At 53.2% G+C, this 20,961-nt stretch overlaps 1 protein-coding gene across 2 annotated transcripts in view; it reads right to left on the reverse strand.

The window, feature by feature from the left end:
• Positions 1–20,961, reverse strand: part of ETS1 (ETS proto-oncogene 1, transcription factor) — an 80,943-nt gene that overhangs the window by 13,040 nt on the left and 46,942 nt on the right. For both annotated transcript variants that reach the window (XM_064732062.1, XM_064732063.1), the window contains 5 exons: positions 11,760–11,879; positions 11,074–11,274; positions 7,691–7,768; positions 6,043–6,288; positions 1,731–1,991 (listed from right to left, as the gene is read on the reverse strand). In XM_064732062.1, the coding sequence (XP_064588132.1) occupies positions 1,731–1,991; positions 6,043–6,288; positions 7,691–7,768; positions 11,074–11,274; positions 11,760–11,879 (906 nt within the window). The remainder of the gene's footprint in view (positions 1–1,730; positions 1,992–6,042; positions 6,289–7,690; positions 7,769–11,073; positions 11,275–11,759; positions 11,880–20,961) is intronic.

Below are 20,961 nucleotides of genomic sequence, written 5' to 3' on the forward strand. Positions count from 1 at the left end.
TCTCTGGAGTCACTGCCTGCCAGGATCACCCATCCAGGGCCCTTTCCCAATGGCAAAAGCTGGCTCTGCTGGCCTGAGCCCTGAATATTGCTCAGCAGCCTTTGGAGCAAGCAAACAGCTCCAGCTCGAGCATTTCCCAGTGATTCCAGATTTTCCTCCCCACATTTAAAGCCTGTCAAGTGAAGCAATGCAAAAATAAATAAAGAAATCAGGCCTTCCCACTTATTGATCCCACCAAAGTGTCTGGGCCAAGGGATTCTCTTCCCAGCTCCAAGAGGGGTTGGAAATGAGGTGAGGGAAAATGTTACACAGAGGAAAGAGTTTGGAATTGTGCTCTGGCATTGCATGAACCCAAGTTTCCCCTTCCCAGAGGCACAGCTCCAAGGACAGCCTTTGGGGTGCTAAAATTCCTTGGAAAAACACAGGGCCCAGCCACTGACTTCAGCTCATCGCCTCTCTCCAGGGGTGGCTCTTCTGCACTCTGTTCCATGAGCAACAGCAAACCTGGAGGGAAATATCCAGCTTGGAAAAGAATGCTCCTGATTTTGCCAGCACCTCAGTGCCTCGGTTTCCCCAGCTGTTCTAACTCATCCCCAAAGCACCTTCAGGTGCCACAGGGAAAGGCATTGCCAGGAGAAAATAGGAGTAAAAATAGGAATGAAAAGAGCAATTTGTGCTCAGTGGGAACATGGATTTCCATGGCACAGCAGAGAATGAGCCCCAGGGCACAGTCCCTGCTCTCCCTCCCCAGCCCATTCAGGAATGCAGAGCACTCTCATATTTGGTAGAGTCTCATTCAGCAGGCAGGGCTGAGCTCTCTTTCTAACTAAAGCTATAGCAACAAACCACTTCCTTTTTTACCCTCCTAAAATTATCTGCCCACCTTTCCTCCCCTGCAGCTCTCCCACCCCCAGGCTCGGTGTCAGCCCCGCGCGTGGGAGGCACGCAGGGACAGCCGCGCCCCAGGAGCTGCTCTGAACCTGGCCACGATCTTTATCACCACCAACTCTTTCCACCAGCTGCTCCCAGCTGGGCCAGGACACATCTGAAGGTGCAGAGCCAGGGGAACTGGCAGGAGGCTGCCCCAGAGCTTTCCCCAGAGCACAAGGAAAAGCCATGGCACACAAGGGCTGGAAAGGATGAGCTCAGCTTTAGCTGGAAGTCCCATCCCACCAGGTTCCTCTCCTTGGAGATGCCAGATTGCTGAAGGGCTGTCATAAAGAGCCAGAGTTTCCAGGGCCTATCACCTTCTCATCTCTCCCAGCCCAGGGAATGGAAAATGTTTGGGATGGCTCTGGCAGTGCCCCATCCCTGCCTCACACCAAGGTACAGCAGAGCCTCCTCTGTGCCAGAGGGAGAGGAACCATCCCCACACACAGAGCAGTGCTGGAGCTGAGCCTGCTCCTGCCCCAGGGGGAAAGCACAGCCAAGAGCCCACCAGCCACCAGCACAGGGGCTGCAGGCTCTGTTCAGAGAGCAAACCAGCCCCAGCTCCTCCACAGGCAGCTAGGGGCAAAGGGAGAACAGGGCACTGAGTGCCCTGTGCCCAGCCAGGTGCCAAATCCCCCATGAGCTGTGGGATGGATGGGAAAGAGATGCAGACACCCCAAAACCCTCCCTGCACCAGCCACCCCAAGCTGGGGCAGCCCACAGTGCCCCGAGACCCTGTCCCTGGGCACAGGGAGGTGCTGCCCCAGGGGCTGGGGGCACACAGGGGGTCCATGCCCTACCTGTGTAGCCAGCCAGGGCAGCAGCAGGGATGACAGGCTTGTCCTTGTTCATGTCGGCCCGGTCCCGCACATAGTCCTTGAAGGTGCCCTTGGGCTTGTGGCTGGGCAGGGTGGCAGGGTAGTCCTCAGAGTCGAAGCTGTCGTAGGAGGGGACGCGCTGCAGGCTCTGGAAGGAGGACTGGCTGCTCCAGGACTGCGTCAGGCGGTCACAGCTGTCGTAGCTCTCTATGCTCTCGAAGGAGTCCTGGCCCCCCAGCTTACCTGGGGGAGGCACAGCAGGTGAGACAGGCCTGGCCAGTATAGGGTGCTTCACCTGGCAGCACAGGGCACTTCCACTGGCCAGCACAGAGTGCCTCACCTGGCCAGCTCAGAGTGCTTCACCTGTGCACTGTGCAGGCACAGAGCAACTGATGCTGTTCCTTTCCATCCCATCTCCAAAGTGAGCACAGCCCAGAGCTGCAATATTTTCACCTTTGCCATCCAGAGCAGGGCTGAGCCCTGGAAAACTTCAGGCAGAGAGAGACAGGGGAAAAACCCAAATCTGGCCTCTCTACACAAGACTGGAGCCTGGGGCTGGGTGGAAATGGTCCCTCATTTCCAAAAGGCAATTTCAGAGACAAAATTCACTTTAGATACTCAAGGCTGAGCTCAGGAGCCTAAACATGGGCACTCCAGGACCTTTTCATTCAGAGGGTGCTGAGGCCCTGGCACAGGGTGCCCAGAGCAGCTGGGGCTGCCCCTGGATCCCTGGCAGTGCCCAAGGCCAGGGACAGGGCTTGGAGCAGTCTGGGACAGTGGAAGGTGTCCCTGCCATGGCAGGGGTAGAACCAACTTTAAGGTCCCTCCCAAGTCAAACCTTTCCATGATTCTCTGATTTCAGTGATTCTCTTGCTGCTGAGGGATATTGGAGGTCTCCAATAAATCCCCATTACATCTGCCAGCCCAATTCAAACACTGTTCAGGCACACCCAGCTCCTGGAATTTGGATGTTTCTCCCCAGATTACACAGCAGCCTTTTGCTGCCATCTGTTCCAGCCAGCCCCAAATCCCCAGCCAGCAGCAGGTTTGCTGCAGGAGCAGAGCCAATGGCTGAGGGCTCCAACAGCTTTTTCCAGCTCTGGTAAGGTGAGCACAGCTGGTTTGTGTCAAAGTCACTCTCTGGGGTATTTTTAGTCAAAGCCAGAACATGAGAGGCCAGATCCTCAGCAGTGCTGATTTACACCCCCCAGAGCCAGCCCTGTACTGAAACAGAGCTAAAAAAGGCCCCAAAGAACAAACTGAAATTGCAGCCTCTGATCTCCCTACTCTACTGATTGCTCAACATCTTCCCTGACAAGCTAACAGGATCATTCAAGTTCACTAATTTCCCAAACCCAGCTAAAAACAGCTGCTGGGATTGTGCAAGAGCTCCTGGAGAAATTTCCATTGGCAGAGCTACCCACAGCCTGGGCCCAGAGAGCAAATCCCAGGGGACAGGGAACGTGGAAGGGCGCTGGCACACGCCCCCAAATATTTGTTGTGTTGTAGTTTGAGGAGCACTTGCTGTGAAAAGCCTCAACTACTGCAGGGCCTGCCCTGATTGCTGGCCTGGAGTCACTGGGAGCTGGGATCCATTGGCTTCACTCTGCTGGGACAGCTCTGTTCCAAACTCTTTTCTATTTGCTTTTTGTTTTTTGAGGATTTTCACGCTCCAATCCTTCCCTGAATCCTGCTAAGGAGAACACAATGCTGCTGTGTGTGTGTACATTAATTGCCATAACCAATTCCCTGAGCAGTCCTGCAGCACAGGCTCGTTTAGAAAAGGAATTAAAACCTGACAGAGATGTGATTTGTGTCAATCCATTGAAAATTCACCTAAATTCCACCTAGCTGGAACAATCACGCCCTGCACTTACTCAGGACCAGCTTAAATGAGTTTGGCAGCTCCACTTCTCAACCAGCCGCCCTCGCTGACAGGGCAGAGAGAAACAACCCCCATGGGACCCCAAAACTTCCTCCTGAAGGCCCCACAGAAGGCCTGGAAAAGGCCCCACAGTGTCTGGAAAACCTTCACCCTGAGGTGATGCTGAAGGGCTTGACTTGGTGTCAGACTAACCTTGTAAGACAGTGCAAGGTAAAGAGGGACATAAATATAAATTAACTGGGCTCTGCTTTATATTAAGGCTTTCCCCCAGCCCTGGGAGGATTTGTGCCCCCAAAGGCCCTTCCATGGCTGAAATGCAGCACTGGTGTGAGCACAGCCTCCTGCAACCACTGTTCAAGTCTTTGCTAACAGCAGCAGCCAGGGCTCTCTGTTCCCTCCCCCAAAACCATTTTTAGGTTTGAGAACAGGCTCGAGGTTCAGTTGCAAAAGCCTTCCTGAACCATTGCACTGTGAGAATGATGAAATCACCTGTGTGAAAGAAAAGGTCAAGAAAAGGCAAAGACATTGCTGAAATTCAGGCAGAAAAACAACCCCAAAAAGAGAAGTTTCCCCAAAATGAAAACCCTGCTGCCCTTCTGGCTCAGGTCACCTCTCTCAGAAGGAGAGGCACAAATAACAAGTTCCCTGTAATTGGCTCTCCCAGCCTGGAAAAGAGTGAGGAAGTTCAAATAAGCTGCACGTGCCTGGAAAGCAGCTCTGGCTTTGCTGGGAGGGCAGCTCATCCTCAGCTCTCTGGATAAAGGGGTTTAACTGCTGCACATCAAACCTGGCTCACAGCACCAAGTCCCTCTAACGAATTCCGGGGCTGGGGACGCCTGGGTTCCATTTTAGGGGATGGCAGGCAGGTCACAGCTCTTCCCTGTGCCCCAGGTTCCCTACCTGGAATCTGGAGATAATGATCCCACTTGTGAGGGACTTTGAGCTCCATGGATTCAGCTTTTTGCTTTGAAGGAGGCAGAGCCCCATCCCCAGCCTGGCACCACTGATGTGATCACAAAGCAATTAAACACGTGGGCCCCACGTGTTTCCAGCCTCACAGCATTAACTGGGAAGGAATTTGGGCTCAGATCCTCCAAAGTGTTCAGGTGTTCAAATCCCACCACCTCAAACATCAATCATGTACCTGTAACTCTTTGGGGGGCAGCATTTGGGAGGTCCTTGGCTCTGCTGCTGCCCCAGCCCCTGACACCTGCACCTCCTAACCAAGCTCAGGAATTGGCTGCAGTAGAGCATTTCAAACAAGCAGCCATCAAATCCTGGACATAATGGACAGAGTCTGGATCACAGAGTGCAAAACTCTTCAGAGCCTTCAACAGCAATTCCCAATGAGAACTTGTGAAGAATTTGTGGGGCTTTGCCTGGGCTCCTAAAAACGGGATTTCTACGAGGACCCAGCAGTTTGTCCTCCCTGATAACACAAAAGCTCAGTTCTATTTCTCTCAGGTTGGACATCAAAGCACAGCACCAGAAACATGGCCTTTCTGCAGAGGATGCAAAACAGGCAGCAGAGGAGAGGAAAGAAAGAAAGACCTTCGTCGAGGTTTCCCTGGGGAGGGAGAAGGGCAGGGAGGGCTCAGAGCCACCAGGGAAGCCAGCAGTGCTGGAGAGGGCTTTGTCAGCACTGCTCAGCTCCCTCGGTGCTCCCAGAGCCATTCCCTGGGGAGGGAGGTGAGAACAGCAGCAACCCAAGCCAGCCCTGTCAGACAATCCCCTTTTCTAGAACCTTCATCGTTCTATTTCTCCAAAGTATCTAGTCTTATTTACAATGCTGTCCTTTAAAATTCTTTTTCTAGCTCCATTTTATAGGAGTGTGCCCTTTGTTGACAGAGTGACAAAACCATCCTTTGTCCCCTCCAAAAGGAAAGAAGCCCAGAAGTTTCTGTCCTGGATTAGGTGAAAAAGCCACCTCATAGGCCATGGGGACTTCACCTCAAACTTAAGGATGGCCAATTGGACAGGAGCCAAAAAGTTCTTCCTGGGCAATTAACTAGAAAAAGAAGTGAACAAAGAAACTAATGGTTTTTGTGAGGTGTTTTACCAGGACCAAGAACCTCTTGCACATGGCTGGGTTTTTCTCTGTTTGTTATTTTGCCTTTTATTAAACCTTTTTGTTTCCAACACTGTGAAGCCATCCTGCTGATTTTTATGCCTCCAAAGGTAGCTGAGCTATCTTGGGTGTGATATAGACCTCTAAGAGCTTATTAGACCTGGCTCAAAGATGTTACTGTATCACAATTTCTGCCTCAACAATATCTGTCCTGTTCCACAGCATTTTTAACTCAGTATTTCTCATCTCCCAGTTTCCCTACAATCACATCCTGTATAAACCTTCTGTTTAACCCTGAAAACCCTCTCCAAGTTGATTTCCCAGTTTGATCCCAGCCTTACCTCGGCTGGCACGGCCCATGCACATGTTGTCTGGGGTCACCACCTCCTGCTTGATGGAGAAGAAGTCGTTGTGCAGCGGGTCCTGGGCGGGCTCGCGCAGCAGCACCGAGGGGTACTCGCTCTCGTACTTGAGGGACAGCAGCTCCTCCGAGCTGATGGGGTGCAGGGTCTGGTAGGACTCGGTGATGAAGCTGGGCTCCGAGAACTCGGAGGGGGGCACGCACTGCGCGTGCTCGATGCCGTAACCTGGGGACACAGCACGGTCAGAGCCTGCCCAAAGCAACCCCGGGGTCACAGAGCATCCCACAGCCCTCCCTTGGGCACTGCTTTGGGCCCCAGAGCATCCCACAGCCCTTCCCTGCTTTGGGCCCCAGAGCATCCCACAGCCCTTCCCTGCTTTGGGCCCCAGAGCATCCCACACCCGCTCCCTGCTTGGGGTGAGGGCTCCAGACATCCCACAGCCCCTCCCTGCTTGGGGTGAGGGCTCCAAACATCCCAAACCCCTCACTGCTTTGGGCTCCAGACATCCCATACCCCCTCTCATAATGCTTTGGGTAAGGGCTCCAGAAGCTACAGACAGGGGGTCGGAAAATGCAGCAATTTAACAAAATAAGACCCCCTGACCATCTTCAATGTGCTTTGCACCAAACTCCTGCCAGGACAGCTGCCAGAAGGAAAAAGCTGGAAAATTCTGGGGAGTGGATTTTAATCCCTTGTGCAGACACTTCTCCCCATGCCAGAGCCTGGAATCCCAATCCACAGAATCCCCTGACTGTCCTCAATGTGCTTTGCAGCAAACTCCTGCCAACGCAGGTGCCACAAGGAAAAAGCTAGAAAATCCTGGGGAGTGGAGTCTCAGCAGAGGAACAACACAGTAAAAACGTTTCATTGCTGGTTGGGAAAGGTGAGTCCTGGCACCTCTCCCCATGCCAGAGCCTGGAATCCCAACCCACATGGAATCCCAGAATCCCAGAAGGTTTTGGATTGGAAGGGAACTTAAAGCTCATCCAATCCCCCCCTTGCCATGGCAGGGACACCTCCCACTGTCCCAGGCTGCTCCAAGCCTTGTCCAGCCTGGCCTGGGACAATTCCAGGGATGGAGAGTCCACAACCTCTCTGGGCACCCTGTGCCAGGGCCTCCCCACCCTCACAGTGAAGGATTTTTCCCTCACACCTCATCCAAATCTCTCCTCTTAGGCTTTTTGCTGGTTCATGAAATATCTCCCAGATTTCCAGTGCCCTTAAAGACCATCTCCAAAGCAATGGCAGTGGGAAGTGAGGGAGTGCAGGTGGAGACTCATCCCTTTCCTTGCTAGGCTCCTCCCTGGCAATCCAGAGTTCAGCCTTTCCCCCCATTCTCTCCCTTTTTTAACAGGTTTTTTACAATTCCCAATACTCAGGTGTGCTGAGGCTGCTTCCAAAATCTGCTGAGTTACAGCTTCAAACAAACAGTGCTTGAAGAAATCCAATGTTGGCACACAAGGCAGCCACCAAAAAGTCCAGGAGGCTTCCAAACCAACCCTAAACCCTTGGAAACACAAGATCCCCTTTGCAGGGTGCAGTCCTGCTGTGGTGAGGACAAACCTCTGCTCAAAGGTGCCTCCAGGCATGGTGATGGTGATAATTGACACTGCTAATTGAGACTTACTAATGAAGTAGTCTGAGGTGTAGCGGGACTCGGGGTATGTGGTGCTCACTCCGTTGGCTGGGTACGGTTTCGCCTCCTCTGCAAAGAGGAAAGGAAGGAAATGTCACCAGTGGAAGGCACACGGAGCTGTGCAACACTTGCTGTGACACAGAGCCCTGAACTTCCCAAAATCTCCTCCCCAGGTCAAACTGGGACGTTCTGAGCAACAGAAATGAATCCAGAGCTGAAATCCCACAGGAACCTGGGGCACGTGGGGTCCTTTGGGAATTCCTGATGAGCTTAAAAAAAACCAGCCCAACCCAAACAGCAACAACCTCTCAGCCAGGGCCCCAGGAGGCTCTGAGCTCCCAGCTGCAGCATTTCCTTGCTTGCCTCAGGCTTTGTCACCTCTCCTTCTCCTGGGACTTGCTGAGCACACTTCCATGTGTGAGCTCCTGGAAAAACTCCCCACACAAGGACAGTTGTTTTCCTGGAAAAGCCCTATTTTTAGACCAGCAGTAGGTGTGCATTAGGGAGTGAGTGACCCATTCCAAAGCCAGCTCCTCTAACCCCAAATCCATGTGAATTCCCAGCCTGTGCAGCACCTGATGCTGGCAGAACATTCCATGTCCCAAACTGCTTTGTTCACTGTCCCTGATCCCACTCCTGACACAGACTCCTCCATGTATATATGGTCAAAATGCCAAATTTCAGCTTTCCATAGGCATAACTCACTGGGAGAGAGCATGGAGCACATCAAGGCATGGATTCCCTGCTTCCTGTGGCTTTTTCCAAGCACTTTGCTCCTCCTGGGCTGTGCTGAATTTGCTTTCCCATGTAAAAGCCACCCTGCCCCTATTCTGGGCAGTTTTTCCATGAACACCTGACTCATTCCAGTGTGGCATGCTGAGCAGGGATATTGGGATGGGAATTTTCTTTCCTTTAACCAAAGCAAGGCCCCCAGGCAGCTCTGGGCTGGGTTTGTTCTGCCCCGGCTCTGGAGAGCTGAGCACAGATAACGCACGTTCCCTGTGAAGAGCCTAAATTTGGCCCTCTCCCCTGGGGACTGCAGGCTGGAACAAAAGGAGGGGTTGTGCAAACACAGAGGGCTAATGAGAAATGCTCTGTTCCTCTCTCCACAGTGTCTGCCAAGGGGCAGGGGGTGACCACAGAGCAGGGGAGAACCTTTGGCTGAGCTTAGAGTCAAGTGCAGGGCACTGCTGACTGCTGGTAACTGAGGAGGTTATTTTAGGAAGAATTATGGAAAAGTGAGCCTGAAAATACCCAAATCCATGCAGGGAAAAGGCACCCATGTGCTGTTTTTGAAGCCTGAGCAGGCTGTGGTACGTGAGTCAGGCAGTGCTCACAGGGGACAGTGGGGTCACAGCCTGTCCCAGCATGACCCCGGGCCAGCAGCACAGGTAAAGCCAGGCATTTCGGGGTTAACAACCATTCCAAACACCAACACCCCCAGAGATGATGGTGGGGAGGATGGAGAGACAAGCTGGAGCCCTGGCTGAGCCTGGAGACACCTGGATCGCTTCCCACATCACATCCAGGTGCAGAGGGAGATCCCCAGCTCCTCCTGCCTGGGCAGAGACATGACAGGGACAGGGACAGGGACAGGGACAGGGACAGGGACAGGGACAGGGACAGGGACAGCTCTGCTCTGTCTGTACAGCTCCATCCCAGCTCTGGTCAGGGCTGGAGATGAGCCCCAGCACTTACAGAGAAGAGAAACCAGTCCTGGGGGGAGTCTGGTTATTTTTGGGAGCTCTTTGTCACCCACAAATACCTCACTGGAAATGTGCTCAGAGCCCACCAGAGGAGCAAGGGCCCTGCTTGTGCCAGAGTGACAAAGTCACCAGTGAAACCAAACAGGCAATGGAGATTTCTGGGCTCCCAGGGCAACACCAACAGTGTGAAGACACAGAAATTCAGCTTTATTCATTTTCAGCCTTTCAGAAGAAGAGTTGGAGCAGGCACAAAGATTTTCAGCTTCTTTGAAAAACTCCTCTCTGTCCCAGGCCTTTGTACCACCAGTGACTGAATACCCACACGTGTCAGTGCTGTCTGAAGTTCCTCTACCAATTCAGTGTCTGAACACCCATGTGTGTCAGTGCTGTCTGAAATTGATTCCCCTCTGCCATAAATGTACAGCATCAAGTCCATCTCCATGTGGGGAATCTGCAGGAAGGAGGTGCAAATCCAGCCCTGGTGCCTCAATCAGCACCTGCAGCACATCTCACCCTCTCCAGTGGGCACAGCCCAAAACATCACAGAATTACAGAATCCTAGGAGGGCTGGGTTGGAAAGGACCTTGAAGACCTCCCAGCCATGGGCAGGGACAGCAGGGAAGAAGGGCTGTGGGAAGGTGCAAGCAATGGCTCAATGCAAGGAGAAATTGGGCTGACACAAGGTTTGGCTTTGTTTGGTTAAACTGCTCGCTGTTGATCCAAGCACTCCATGGAAAATATGCAAAACAAAAGGGACAGAGCAGATTTAGAGCCCAAGAGCAGGAAAACAGCCTGGCCTGCCCAGAGCCCGGGAAGGGCCATGTTTACCTTCTGCAAACCACAGGTAGCAGTAAAATTAGTAATGGGCAATTAACATCCATTTGTCAATGGTTTCCTGGAAGGAATAACTGCGCTCCCCCTCCCCTTCCTGCCACCAGGGTCAGTAGGACAGCACAGGGGACATTCCAGGAAAGCAAAGAGCTCTGCAGAGAAGGGAGCTGGTAAAAGAGCCCAGGTGTGCTGCAGCTCCTGCTTGTGGCTCAGGTTGAAGTGCTCAGCTCCTCACCTGCTCCATAGAAACCATCCCAGTGCTCCTGGGCATCCAGACATGGAAAATCAGCACCCTAAATCAAAGTGTGTGTCCCCAGTCACTGAAAGTTAATGCCCCTCGGTGTTGTCATGCAGGGAATGGCACAGATGGCTTCTCCTCCCAGAAATGCTGGCTTTGGGGACATGGAACACCCTTTTTTGGGACAGGGAACAAAGCAAAGCAGTTTCCAATCGCCACTGGGAAATTTGGGCAGGATTTTGGCTGTATTCCTGTACCCAGTTCCAGTGGAGGAAATTGTAAAATTCACAACAAGAGCTGAACAGGCTGAGGAAAAATGCTTTGGAAAATCCCACCATGGATTCCAGGCAGGCACAGTGTCCTTGCCCACTGGGGATCCCTGCCAAGCAGCTGGCACAAACACTCTGCCTCTTTGAGGCACTGCCAGGATTCGCCTTGCCCGCTGCCATTGAGATGCCCATTTGGAATCCTGCTGAAAAGCTGGGCTTTGGAAGATGTTTTTCCTGGGATTAAAGCTCAAGGCGAACACCTCCTGGTCTGTGGAAAGCCCCAGAGCCAGGCTGGCAGGGATGCTGTGAATGGTTCACCCCAGGACTGACCTTTCTGCAGGATCTCCAGATGTTCCCAGAGGATGTCTCCCACAAAATCAGGCGCCAGCTCCAGGAAGCACTCCTTGCCCAGGGCACAGAGGGCAGCTCCATTCATGCAGAACTTCTGGAAATCCACCTCCTTCAGGCTGAACTCGTTCACTGCCCACATCACCCAGTCCCGCACGTGCGTCTCCGTCCACTGCTGCGGGTCTGCAGAGGGATCCAGCCGTGAGCACCCTCAGGCAGTGCTCCCAGGACAGCAGGACACAGACAGTGCTGCAGCTGCCCTGCACTGCCACAGCCTCACCCCCGGCAGCCCACGGCACCAGGGTGTGAGGAACACCATGCCCAGGCTGGATCAGCCTTAATGTGGACACGTTTCATCCAAGGAACAAGCTTTGGATTTGTTTGGGACTTCTAAACATCCCATCACTTCTCTGACCCCCTCCTCCCAGCCATTTCTCCAATTTTCTTGGTTTCTCCCACCAGCCTCTGTTAAAGAGTTCATGCTGCTTCTCTATTTAGTGGAGATGACTTGTCCACATTTTTCCAAGAAGCTTCAGGTGGTATTTGAAAGGCAACACCACCTGAGGAAAACCAGCAAGGGAGATGGCAGACAGGGAATTCTGGGCAGCCTGGAAGGAGGACACAACCCCTGTGGGTACTGTGGTTGTTCATGGGAAGCCAAGTCTTACCTTTGGGAATTCCCAGCCGCTGCTGCTCCTTGGCAAAGCCGCTGAACGTGGCTTTCAGTGCCTGGGACATCATTTCTTTGCTGCTGGGCGTTAATAAAGGCACATCTGCACATTCCATGTCTGAAAGAAGCAGGAGAGAAACACAGCCATGAGGACACAGGGCTGGGAAAGGTGTCAGGGAATGCCAGCCAGGTGTACATGGTGTTCCTACACTTCTGGAATGTTCTGCTGGATGATGATATCAAGGCCTTTCCAGATATCAGCCTGCTGGGCTTCAGCATTCCAGGTGTGTCTGGAGCTTGGGAAATGGCTCAGCAGCTCCAGGCACCGAGGAAGGCAGAGTCCCACACCAGGGTGAGCAAGAAAGAGGGAGAAAAGCATCCCTGAATTACCAGTCTGTCATCCCAGTGCAAAGAAAAGCAAGGAGAAAATTAAAGAATCCTAGAAAATTCTTTATTCTAGGAAATTCTTCCCTGTGGGGGTGGGAAGGCCCTGGCACAGAGAAGCTGTGGCTGCCCCTTCCCTGGAAGGGTCCAAGGCCAGGTTGGAACAATGTGGGATAGTGGAAGGTGTCTCTGCCCAAGGCAGGAGGTGGGATGGGATGGGCTTTAAGGTCCCTTCCATCCCAAACCATTCCATGATTCTAGGAGTCCATGAAAAAGCAAACTGACAGCAGGCTGAGACAGGATGGAGGAGTGGCAGAATACCCTTTTGAGGGGGGAAGGGAAACAAAGAGCTGGAAAATCCCACATTAGCCCAGAGTTACGTCAGGCACATCCATAGCAGGAGCCAGGGTGACTCATGGCCAAGGCTGCCATCCCATGGGACAGCGGGGCCAAGCCGAGAGCCAGGCCTGGAGTCAGTCCTGACAAGGACCAAACCTCTTCCTTTCCTTTTTTAAATCCCTTTTTCTAATTTATTTGGAAGGAGATGAAGCTTTGTTGCCAAAGAGTCTCACAATAAAAGCAACCATTTGAGGCAAAATATCTGAATAGAGGTTTGGCTCTTTTTCCCGTACTTTCAGTGTTCCTGAAAAACATCTTTGATGGAGAAGGAAAGTTTTGAACAACCACCACCCCAAAAACTGCCCTTGGTCAGCAAAGATGAAAATCTTCCACCTGAGATTGGTTTAGCTCGGCAGCCTAGTGGAAATTTTCCATGAAAACTAAGTGGAAAAATGACACCATGGGCAAAGAAAGTCTTTGGTGTTCTCATGAATATCTGGACGCCAACATTGAAAATCAAAAAAAAAAAAAATCTGAGTCTTGTGGAAACTCAACCACCACAGTTTTCCATCGCTCCAAGTTCATTAAACTCCTGATTTAATAAACTTTTACACCTGCAAAAAGCTGCTGAGGGCCTGTTGCAGGCAGTGTTGGTGTTTTCCTGATAAAATACAGAGTCAGGGATGGAAGCAGCGCTGCAGCCACTGGGAAGAGCCAGCCCAGCTGCCCAGTCTGGAACTCCTGCTCCACTCAACTCCTCCCCAGCCAAACTCATGGGCATCATTTAAAGGCCAAACAACCCAACACTGGGTTTTTTTCCAAGTGGGAATCTGGGGGTTGGGTCAACAGAATTCCAGGGCAGTGGTGCAGTCATCACCCCTGGAAATGTTTAAAAAACCTGTGGATGTGGCTCTTGGGGACATGGGTTGGTGGTCACCTGGCAGTGCTGGGGAATGGTTGGACCTCATGATCTTGGAAGGCTTTTCCCACCTAAACAATCCTGGTTTTCCATGGATAAACCTCCACATGCAGCTCTGTAGCACAGGGTGAGGGTGACAATGCTGCAAGTAACCCCAGATCATCTGCTGGATGCTCCCAACTCAATTCCACTGCCAAGCCACACAGAGCAACTTCTCTGTCCCCACTTCTGCACCTTCACCTCTCAGCCCCAACACAAAAATTCCCCCTTCCCTTTGCACATCCTCCAGCCAAGTCCCCAAGGCTCTCAAGAAATGATTGCAGACTCTTGGCTCAGGTAGGAGCAGTGAAATTCCCGACAGGGAGTCTCTCAGGACACAATTCCTGCCCTCAGCCCAGCACACAATCCAGGATTGCCTCCACAGTGGCAGGATCAGGACCTTTGAAAGCAAATCCCACATCCAAAGGCTATTTGGCAAATTACACTTCATTATTTACTGGATTTGGCTGAAGAGGGCACGGAAAATGAGCAGCCACCATCGCTATCTCTGTTCCCCATCTGCTGCCTTAGATAACACTGGGAGAAAGTGGCTCAGTGCCCCTTTCCCTTCATCCTCAAGTTACACTTGAATGCTCTGCTCTCCCTGCTCTGTGGCCACAGGGACCACCCAGGAATCTGCTCCCTCTGCTGCCTCAACAGCAGCTCCTGCCTGCCCTGGGAAGATGACTCAGAGCCAGGCTGAGAAAACGGTTCTAACCCCAATTTAACACTGAATCACTGTGAAAACCTGTGTAGAGGTGAGCTCCTCAGGCCAGACACTGAGAGCAGGGTGAAAAATGGTATTTTTATCTCTGCAATAGTGAGGGCCCATCCCTGATCCTGCTGTTTGGTAGTGCAGGATCCACAGGCTGGCTTTGCACAAACCCAGCAAATCAATTTTTCAGTAGCGGGAGGATAAGATTTCGGTTTAGGAAGGTGAATGCTGAGCTCTGCACAAACAACCTGTCAAAACAGGGGAGACTTAAAAGTGATTCCCAGGGAGAGGTCACAGGGAAGCAAACAATCTGTTCCCAAATAAAAAAAAACCAAGCCAGAGGACGGTTGCTATTTAAACACCCAAATCAACCCAAATGTGCATTTCAAGGCTTCTGCAAAATCTGTTGTGCTCGGCAGATTTAGGACTAAAACATCATTTGCTTTTTCCTGCAAGGTCGCGGCCACTTGTTTGAATTTCTGCTGAGGACAGAGCAGCCCCAAAGCCCTGAGCCTGCAGAAGCCTTGGTTGGCTCAGCAGTGTCCCAGAGCTGGGGAAAACTCACCCAGGGAAACCAAACCAGTGTGTGAAACTCTGCAGATGTGTTTGAGGACAAGGCTTGGCTGGTGGCTTGAGAAAGATGGGGTGGATGGACAGTTTTTACCCAAATTCTGCTTCTGCTGCTTTGAGAGTACTGAATTTATTTAAATAATTCAGTATTTATTTTAAAACTGGGTGGTTTATGAGCAGGGAGCATGGTGGGCTTCACCCAGCTCTGTGCAGGGCAAGGATTCAGACTCAGTGATCCCTTTGAATCCCTGCCAACCTGGAATATCCTATAATAATCCTATAACTCCATGAACTTTGCTGCTGCAGGGAAATTCCTTCCCGTGGAGGCAAACCCAGCCCTGGCAATGTCCTCCAGCCCTTCGCCTCCAGTCTGGGCTGCCTAAAGGTCAGAGTTGAGCAGAATTTCAGGAACAAAAGCAACAAGCCCCACTTTGCTGCCCCGGTATCAGCTTTCAGTGCCATCTGAAACCTGTTTGCAAGATTTTAATCAAACCTTGCACCAATAAAACCTCTCCTTTCGCCCTGCCCACGGAGCTCAGGCTGTGTGCAGGGGCTGGGGCGGGAGCCAGCACCAGGCCCAGCTGTTCCACCTAAACCCAGTTTAGGAATGCTGGGGCTTTAATCCCAAAAGCAAGCTCAGCAGCAGGGGCCAGACTGGGATTTCTGGAGGTTTTTATGAGCCCATCAAAGCCCCTGACACGGCTGCCACGTGCACCCAGCTGTGGGGATGCCGTGTCCTCGTCCCTGCCGACAGAGCCGCCTTTGATTTCCCTCCTGGGAGAGCGGGCAGGGAGCTCTGGGTTGATTTTTAAACTGTGCCAGGAGTTGCAGTCGCCCTGGAGAGTTATGTCAGCAGCATCTGCAGAGCAGAGATGCAGGATTTGCCTCGCATGGGGACAGCTTTTATCTGGCTGCAGGTCTCCAAGGCAAAGAGGGATCTGGAGGCTCCGTGGCTTCTCCAAACCAGGCCCCTTCAGCTCCCTGACATCCCTGGGGATGGGACTGAGAGAGACAGGAGGATAAAACACCCTGACATTGCCCTGGATGGGTTCTGTGGCAAGGGGGACCTGCCCAGACCCCCCAGCCAGGGGCATGTGAGCCTGAGAGAAAACCAGGAGCCAAGAGGCCAAGATCACCAAGTTCATCTCCCAGCCAAATTCCCACTCTGCTCCCACCAGGCCCTGCATGTATAAACTATTTCCACACATCTGATCTTTTTAAAGGACTCGGATTTACAAACTTCAGGGATTTTGACCTTCAAATGCACAGAACTCCTCTGCACGCCAAAGCCATTTGCAGCTGATTGCAGAAGGAAAATAAATGGCAGAGAGGGCAAAAAAAAGGATGGGCTGAGCAGGGGGATGGGAGTAAAGCCATTTTTCAGCCCAGTTTCCACTCCGGGTCAGTGACTCCTCCAAGCTCCCCTCGGCCACTCACTTTTTTTTCCATCAGAGCCCCAGTGAGGCCCTGTGTGGGATTTCACCCAGTAGCTACTGGAAATGGATGTGGGGAGGGTCAGAGCAGAGCCACCTGACCCCACAGCACCTCCTGTCCTGGATGGATGGATGGATGGATGGATGGATGATGGATGGATGGATGGATGGATGGATGGATAGATGGATGGATGATGGATGGATGGATGGATGATGGATGGATGGGTGGATGATGGATGGGGGATGGATGGGATGGATGGATGGATGATGGTGGATGGATGGATGGATGGATGGATGATGGATGGATGGATGGATGGATGGGATGGTGATGGAGGATGGAGATGGATGATGGATGGATGGATGATGGATGGATGATGGATGGATGATGATGGATGGATGATGGATGGATGGATGGATGGATGAGGATGATGGATGGATGGATGTGGATGGATGGATGGATGGATGGATGGATGGATGGATGGATGGATGGATGGATGGATGGATGATGGATGGATGGATGGATGGATGGATGGATGGATGGATGGATGGATGGATGGAAATGGATGGACATGGTCTAGGATTGAGGATGGAGACAGGATGCCATGGAGATGCCAGGCCTTGTGTGGCTTGGAGGAGCACAGGACCAAGGGAGGAACCAGGCCTTGATGACAGGCTGAGCATTAGGATCATGAGATTTAGGTGATTAGCTTGATGCATAGGTTAGAAAGCTTTAGATTTTAGATTTAGAGATGCATTAGATTTAGACTTAGATAGATTGGGAATCTCCTGTAGTGGCAGGCCCTGGCACAGGGTGCCCAGAGCAGCTGTGGCTACCCCTGTGCCAGGCAGTGCCCAAGGCCAGGCTGGACAGGGCTTGGAGCAGCTGAGACAGTGGAAGGTGTCCCTGCCATGGCAGGGGGTGGTGTGAGATGGCCTTTAAGGTCCCTTCCAACCCAAACCATTCCAAAATTCTATGATTAAACTAGGGGGGAAAATGCAGGTTAGTTTCAAACAATATCATTTGCATCCAAGGGTTCCATGAATTCGTGCCTGTGTCCCTCAGAAACTTCAATCCCTGAGCCCTGAGGCAGCTGAGATTCCCCCTAGAACCCCCATCCCATCCTGGAGCTGCCCACACTCCAGGATGTCCCCCCACTGCTGGGTGAGGATGGAGCAGGAGTTTCCCAGAGGGTGCCAGGGGTTCATCTCCCACCCCTCCCACGTGCCCACAGTGAGTCTGTGCCCACCAAGGCCATGGTTCCCCCCCAGCCCACCCCCAGGTCATCTCCCTGAGCCCCTCTGTCCCAGCTTTCCCCGGGATCCAGGGCAGGGCAGAGCTGGAGCTGGGGGAAGCTGCAGCACATTTCCCAACGTGCCCCAGCTGGGAGGGTTCAGCAGCACAGAACCTTTCTCAGGATCAGAGCAGGCTGGGGAGAGGGGGGCTGGGAGCTGAGACCCTTCCCACGCTCCCCAGCGACGCTGCCAGGCACCGTGGAGCCACCACGGCCCCACCACGTCCCCACCATGTCCCCATTTCCCCAGCTCGTGTTTCCAGCACCCCCAGGCTCCTCCAGCCCCTGGGACAGCTCTGCCTTTCCCAGGTGCCCCCCGCCATGGAGCAGGGACACCCGGGCAAACAACCCTGGCTGAGCCCCCTGTTATTTAGGCAGGATTAGGCAAAAATTTGTGTGCACTTTTGAACTGTTTTCACAAGCGTTGCCTCTCACTCCCACGCAGGAAGCAGGAGAGGAGCCGGCCTGTTCCAATTAGGGCTCCTCGGACCCAAAGGGCAGCGAGATTCCAGGGGGGGAAAGGGAAAGTGGGACAGAAAGCTGGAAAAAAGGGACCAGAAGGAAATCTGGATGGGGAGCTGGGATAAGCACAGCAAGGGGTGTTTGCTGGGGATGGGATGGGAGCAGATGGGGGAGATTTGGGTCCCCTTCCTGCAGTAACGTGCCAGAGACCAGCCCTGCTTCCCTCTGCAGGGATGGCACAAAAGGTGCAGACATTTGCTATTTTAATTTAAAATAAATATATTTCTTCAACAAAAAAATAAAAAAGAGAAGAAAAATAAGTCTTTTTTTCCCCTCCTTCAAGCAGTGAAAAATAAATACTGTGAGATGAAAGCTGGACTTCAAGAGAAAAACAAGAGAGGAAACCGAAAGCCCACAGTGCTTAGCACTGCAGAAAGCCCAACAAAGCCGGCTTTTTTCAGGCCCTCAGCAGTTTTCTTAGGGAGATGTGGTGTGCCATGGGGGCCAGCTCTTCCCCTCAAAACGGGCCTGAGCACTGTCCTGCCTAAATGCAGATAAAAGCATTTTGTCCCAGGTTTGGCTCTCAGCACTCGGAGCACCAGAGGGGAAGGTTTGGCTGTGGGTGAGGTGGTGGGATGCTCTGCTCAGCCTCGGGTTTGGGGTTCAGCCCTGTGAGCCATGGCCTGGCTGTGTCCATGAGGAAAACTGGCCACAGAGCAGCACCAGGTGAGGGAGGGCTGGTTTGGCTCTGGGTTTGGCAGCTGTGAGGAGCCAAGCCCAGGGAAAGGGTTCTGCAGTCACAGCCCACCCTGCTCAGGCTGCAGCTCCTTCTCCTCCCTCGCTCTCCCTGCTTTGTAACGTGGGTGTTGGATGGCAATCCTGGGAAAGCAGCATCCTTGAGAGTCCCAGGAGCTTGCAGGGGAGCAGCCTGGTGGGCAGCTCGATCTGTCCTTGGCTTTTGTGGGGAGAATGAAGTGCTAGAGAAAGGCCAGGGCTGAAGCTGAGCTAAACCACAGCCCCTGAGTCAACGCTCACTCTGACTATGGGAAAGCTCCCCCAGCTCAGCGGGGCCAGGGCCCACAGCTCCTCTTCCTTCAGCAGCTCAGGGGCTTCCCTCAGCTGAGGATTCACCCCATCCTCCCCATTTCAGCTGCTGCAATGAGCACAGATGGATAAAGCAAACCCTGGGGAGATTCAGGCACCTCTAAGGTTGGGGAACGTGGCCACGGCTTAACAGCACTTGTTGGAGCCATGAAAGAAATCAGAAACAAGATTGGTCATCAATTAAGTTCCACCAGCATTGCCCAGAGCAGCTGTGGCTGCCCCTGGATCCCTGGAAGTGTCCAAGGCCAGGCTGGACAGGGATAGGGAAGGTGCCTGTGGGATGGGATGGGATGGGATGGGATGGGATGGGATGGGATGGGATGGGATGGGATGGGATGGGATGGGATGGGATGATGGGATGGGATGGGATGGGATGGGCTTTAAGGTCCCTCCCCACCCAACCCACCCGAGAGCTCCAGGATGAGATGCTACAAGGCTGGAGTGGCTCAGTTCCAGCAGCAGCTCAGCACCAGACCCTGCCACTCTTGAATCAGCTTTAAATGGCCTCTGCAGCCCCTTCAAATTTAACAGCATCACAACCTACAGCTTCCACCAGCCTTTTCTGAGCCCGCTGGCCTGAGGGCACAGTCCAGGTCCATTAAACCCCTGTGGAGGCTCCAGGCTGCAGCCAGCCAGGAGGAACCTCCACCTGCCCAAACCCCTCCTGCTCAGGAGGCAAAGCCATCGCTTCCCGGCCTCTTTCCCAATGGAATATCCCAGCAGCGGCGTCCCTCTGCAGGCAGGATTAGCGCCTCACCTCCAGGCTGGGATCGCCTGTGAGCCAGGCTTCCCCTAATCACCCTAATCCCTGCTAACCGCGCCTCTAAAGGCTCTAATCCCCGGGCAGGGCAGGGCACACACGCTGCCGAGCCTGGAAAAGCCTGTCATGGACACCCAGCCCTGGAAAAGCCTGTGAGGGACACCCAGCCCTGGAAAAGCCTGTCATGGACACCCAGCCCCTGGAAAAGCCTGCCATGGACACCCAGCCCCTGGAAAAGCGTGCCATGGACACCCAGCCCGCTGGACGCAGCTCAGGTGGAACCAGCCAGCCCAGGTCATGCCCCACCTCCAGGAGATGCTCCTTCCAACCCAGCCCCGCTGCTCACACCCCACAGAGCTCAGATTGCTCAACAGCAATGGGGAAAAAGGGAAAAACCCCTGCCAAGCCCCAGCACTCAGCACCGAGCACAGATGAGCACAGACAGTGCCCTGCTGCTGGCACAGAGCCCAGCTGCTCACCGGCTCACAAGCAGAAGCTGCTTGAAGCTCCTCACTGTCCCCAGGCTGAGGAGCCCTCAGTGCCAGCTGTGCCCCCAGAGCCTTGCAGGGCTGCAGGAGCCCAGCCTCAGCCCACCAGAGCAATCCCACCTGGGCTCCAGCACTCAGGGCATGGTGCTCCGGGTCACACACACCCACCTGAGAGCTCCCATTCCCTTCCAGCCTGGCCACACCCAGGAGTTCTGCTGCTCTCTCCTCAACTCCCTGGCTGATGTTGCCATTTCTGGCACCTTTGATGAGGGAGGAATGGGACTGAAGGGTTTGTCCCAAGAGGAGGATGAACTCATCCCAGAACCCTGCCATGGGTTTTTCCTGGGTTGCAAAGGCACCTTGGGATGCTCCCAAGGTACTCCCCAGGCAGTTCAGATGGAACATTTCTCCATCCATCCAAACAAACCCTCAGACTCTTCTGCAGATATTCATCTCCCTGTCCTTCATCATCACCCAGGAATAGGAACAGACACAAAGGGGATTCAGCTCCAGCACCTCCAGCTGCTGCTGCAGGCTGGGGCTGCCAAGCCATGCACCAGAGTCTCCCAGCAAGGGAGAGCAGGGATGTAGCAAGGCCAGGTTGAGGATAATTGGCAGAACATCGTGTGGGGAAGATGCTGTCAGGATGGGAAGTGTGAAAAGGGAAGGCTGAGATCTCTTGGCAGGGCTGTCCC

Source organism: Zonotrichia leucophrys, chromosome 24, assembly GCF_028769735.1.
Source record: "Zonotrichia leucophrys gambelii isolate GWCS_2022_RI chromosome 24, RI_Zleu_2.0, whole genome shotgun sequence".
Lineage (NCBI taxonomy): Eukaryota > Metazoa > Chordata > Aves > Passeriformes > Passerellidae > Zonotrichia > Zonotrichia leucophrys.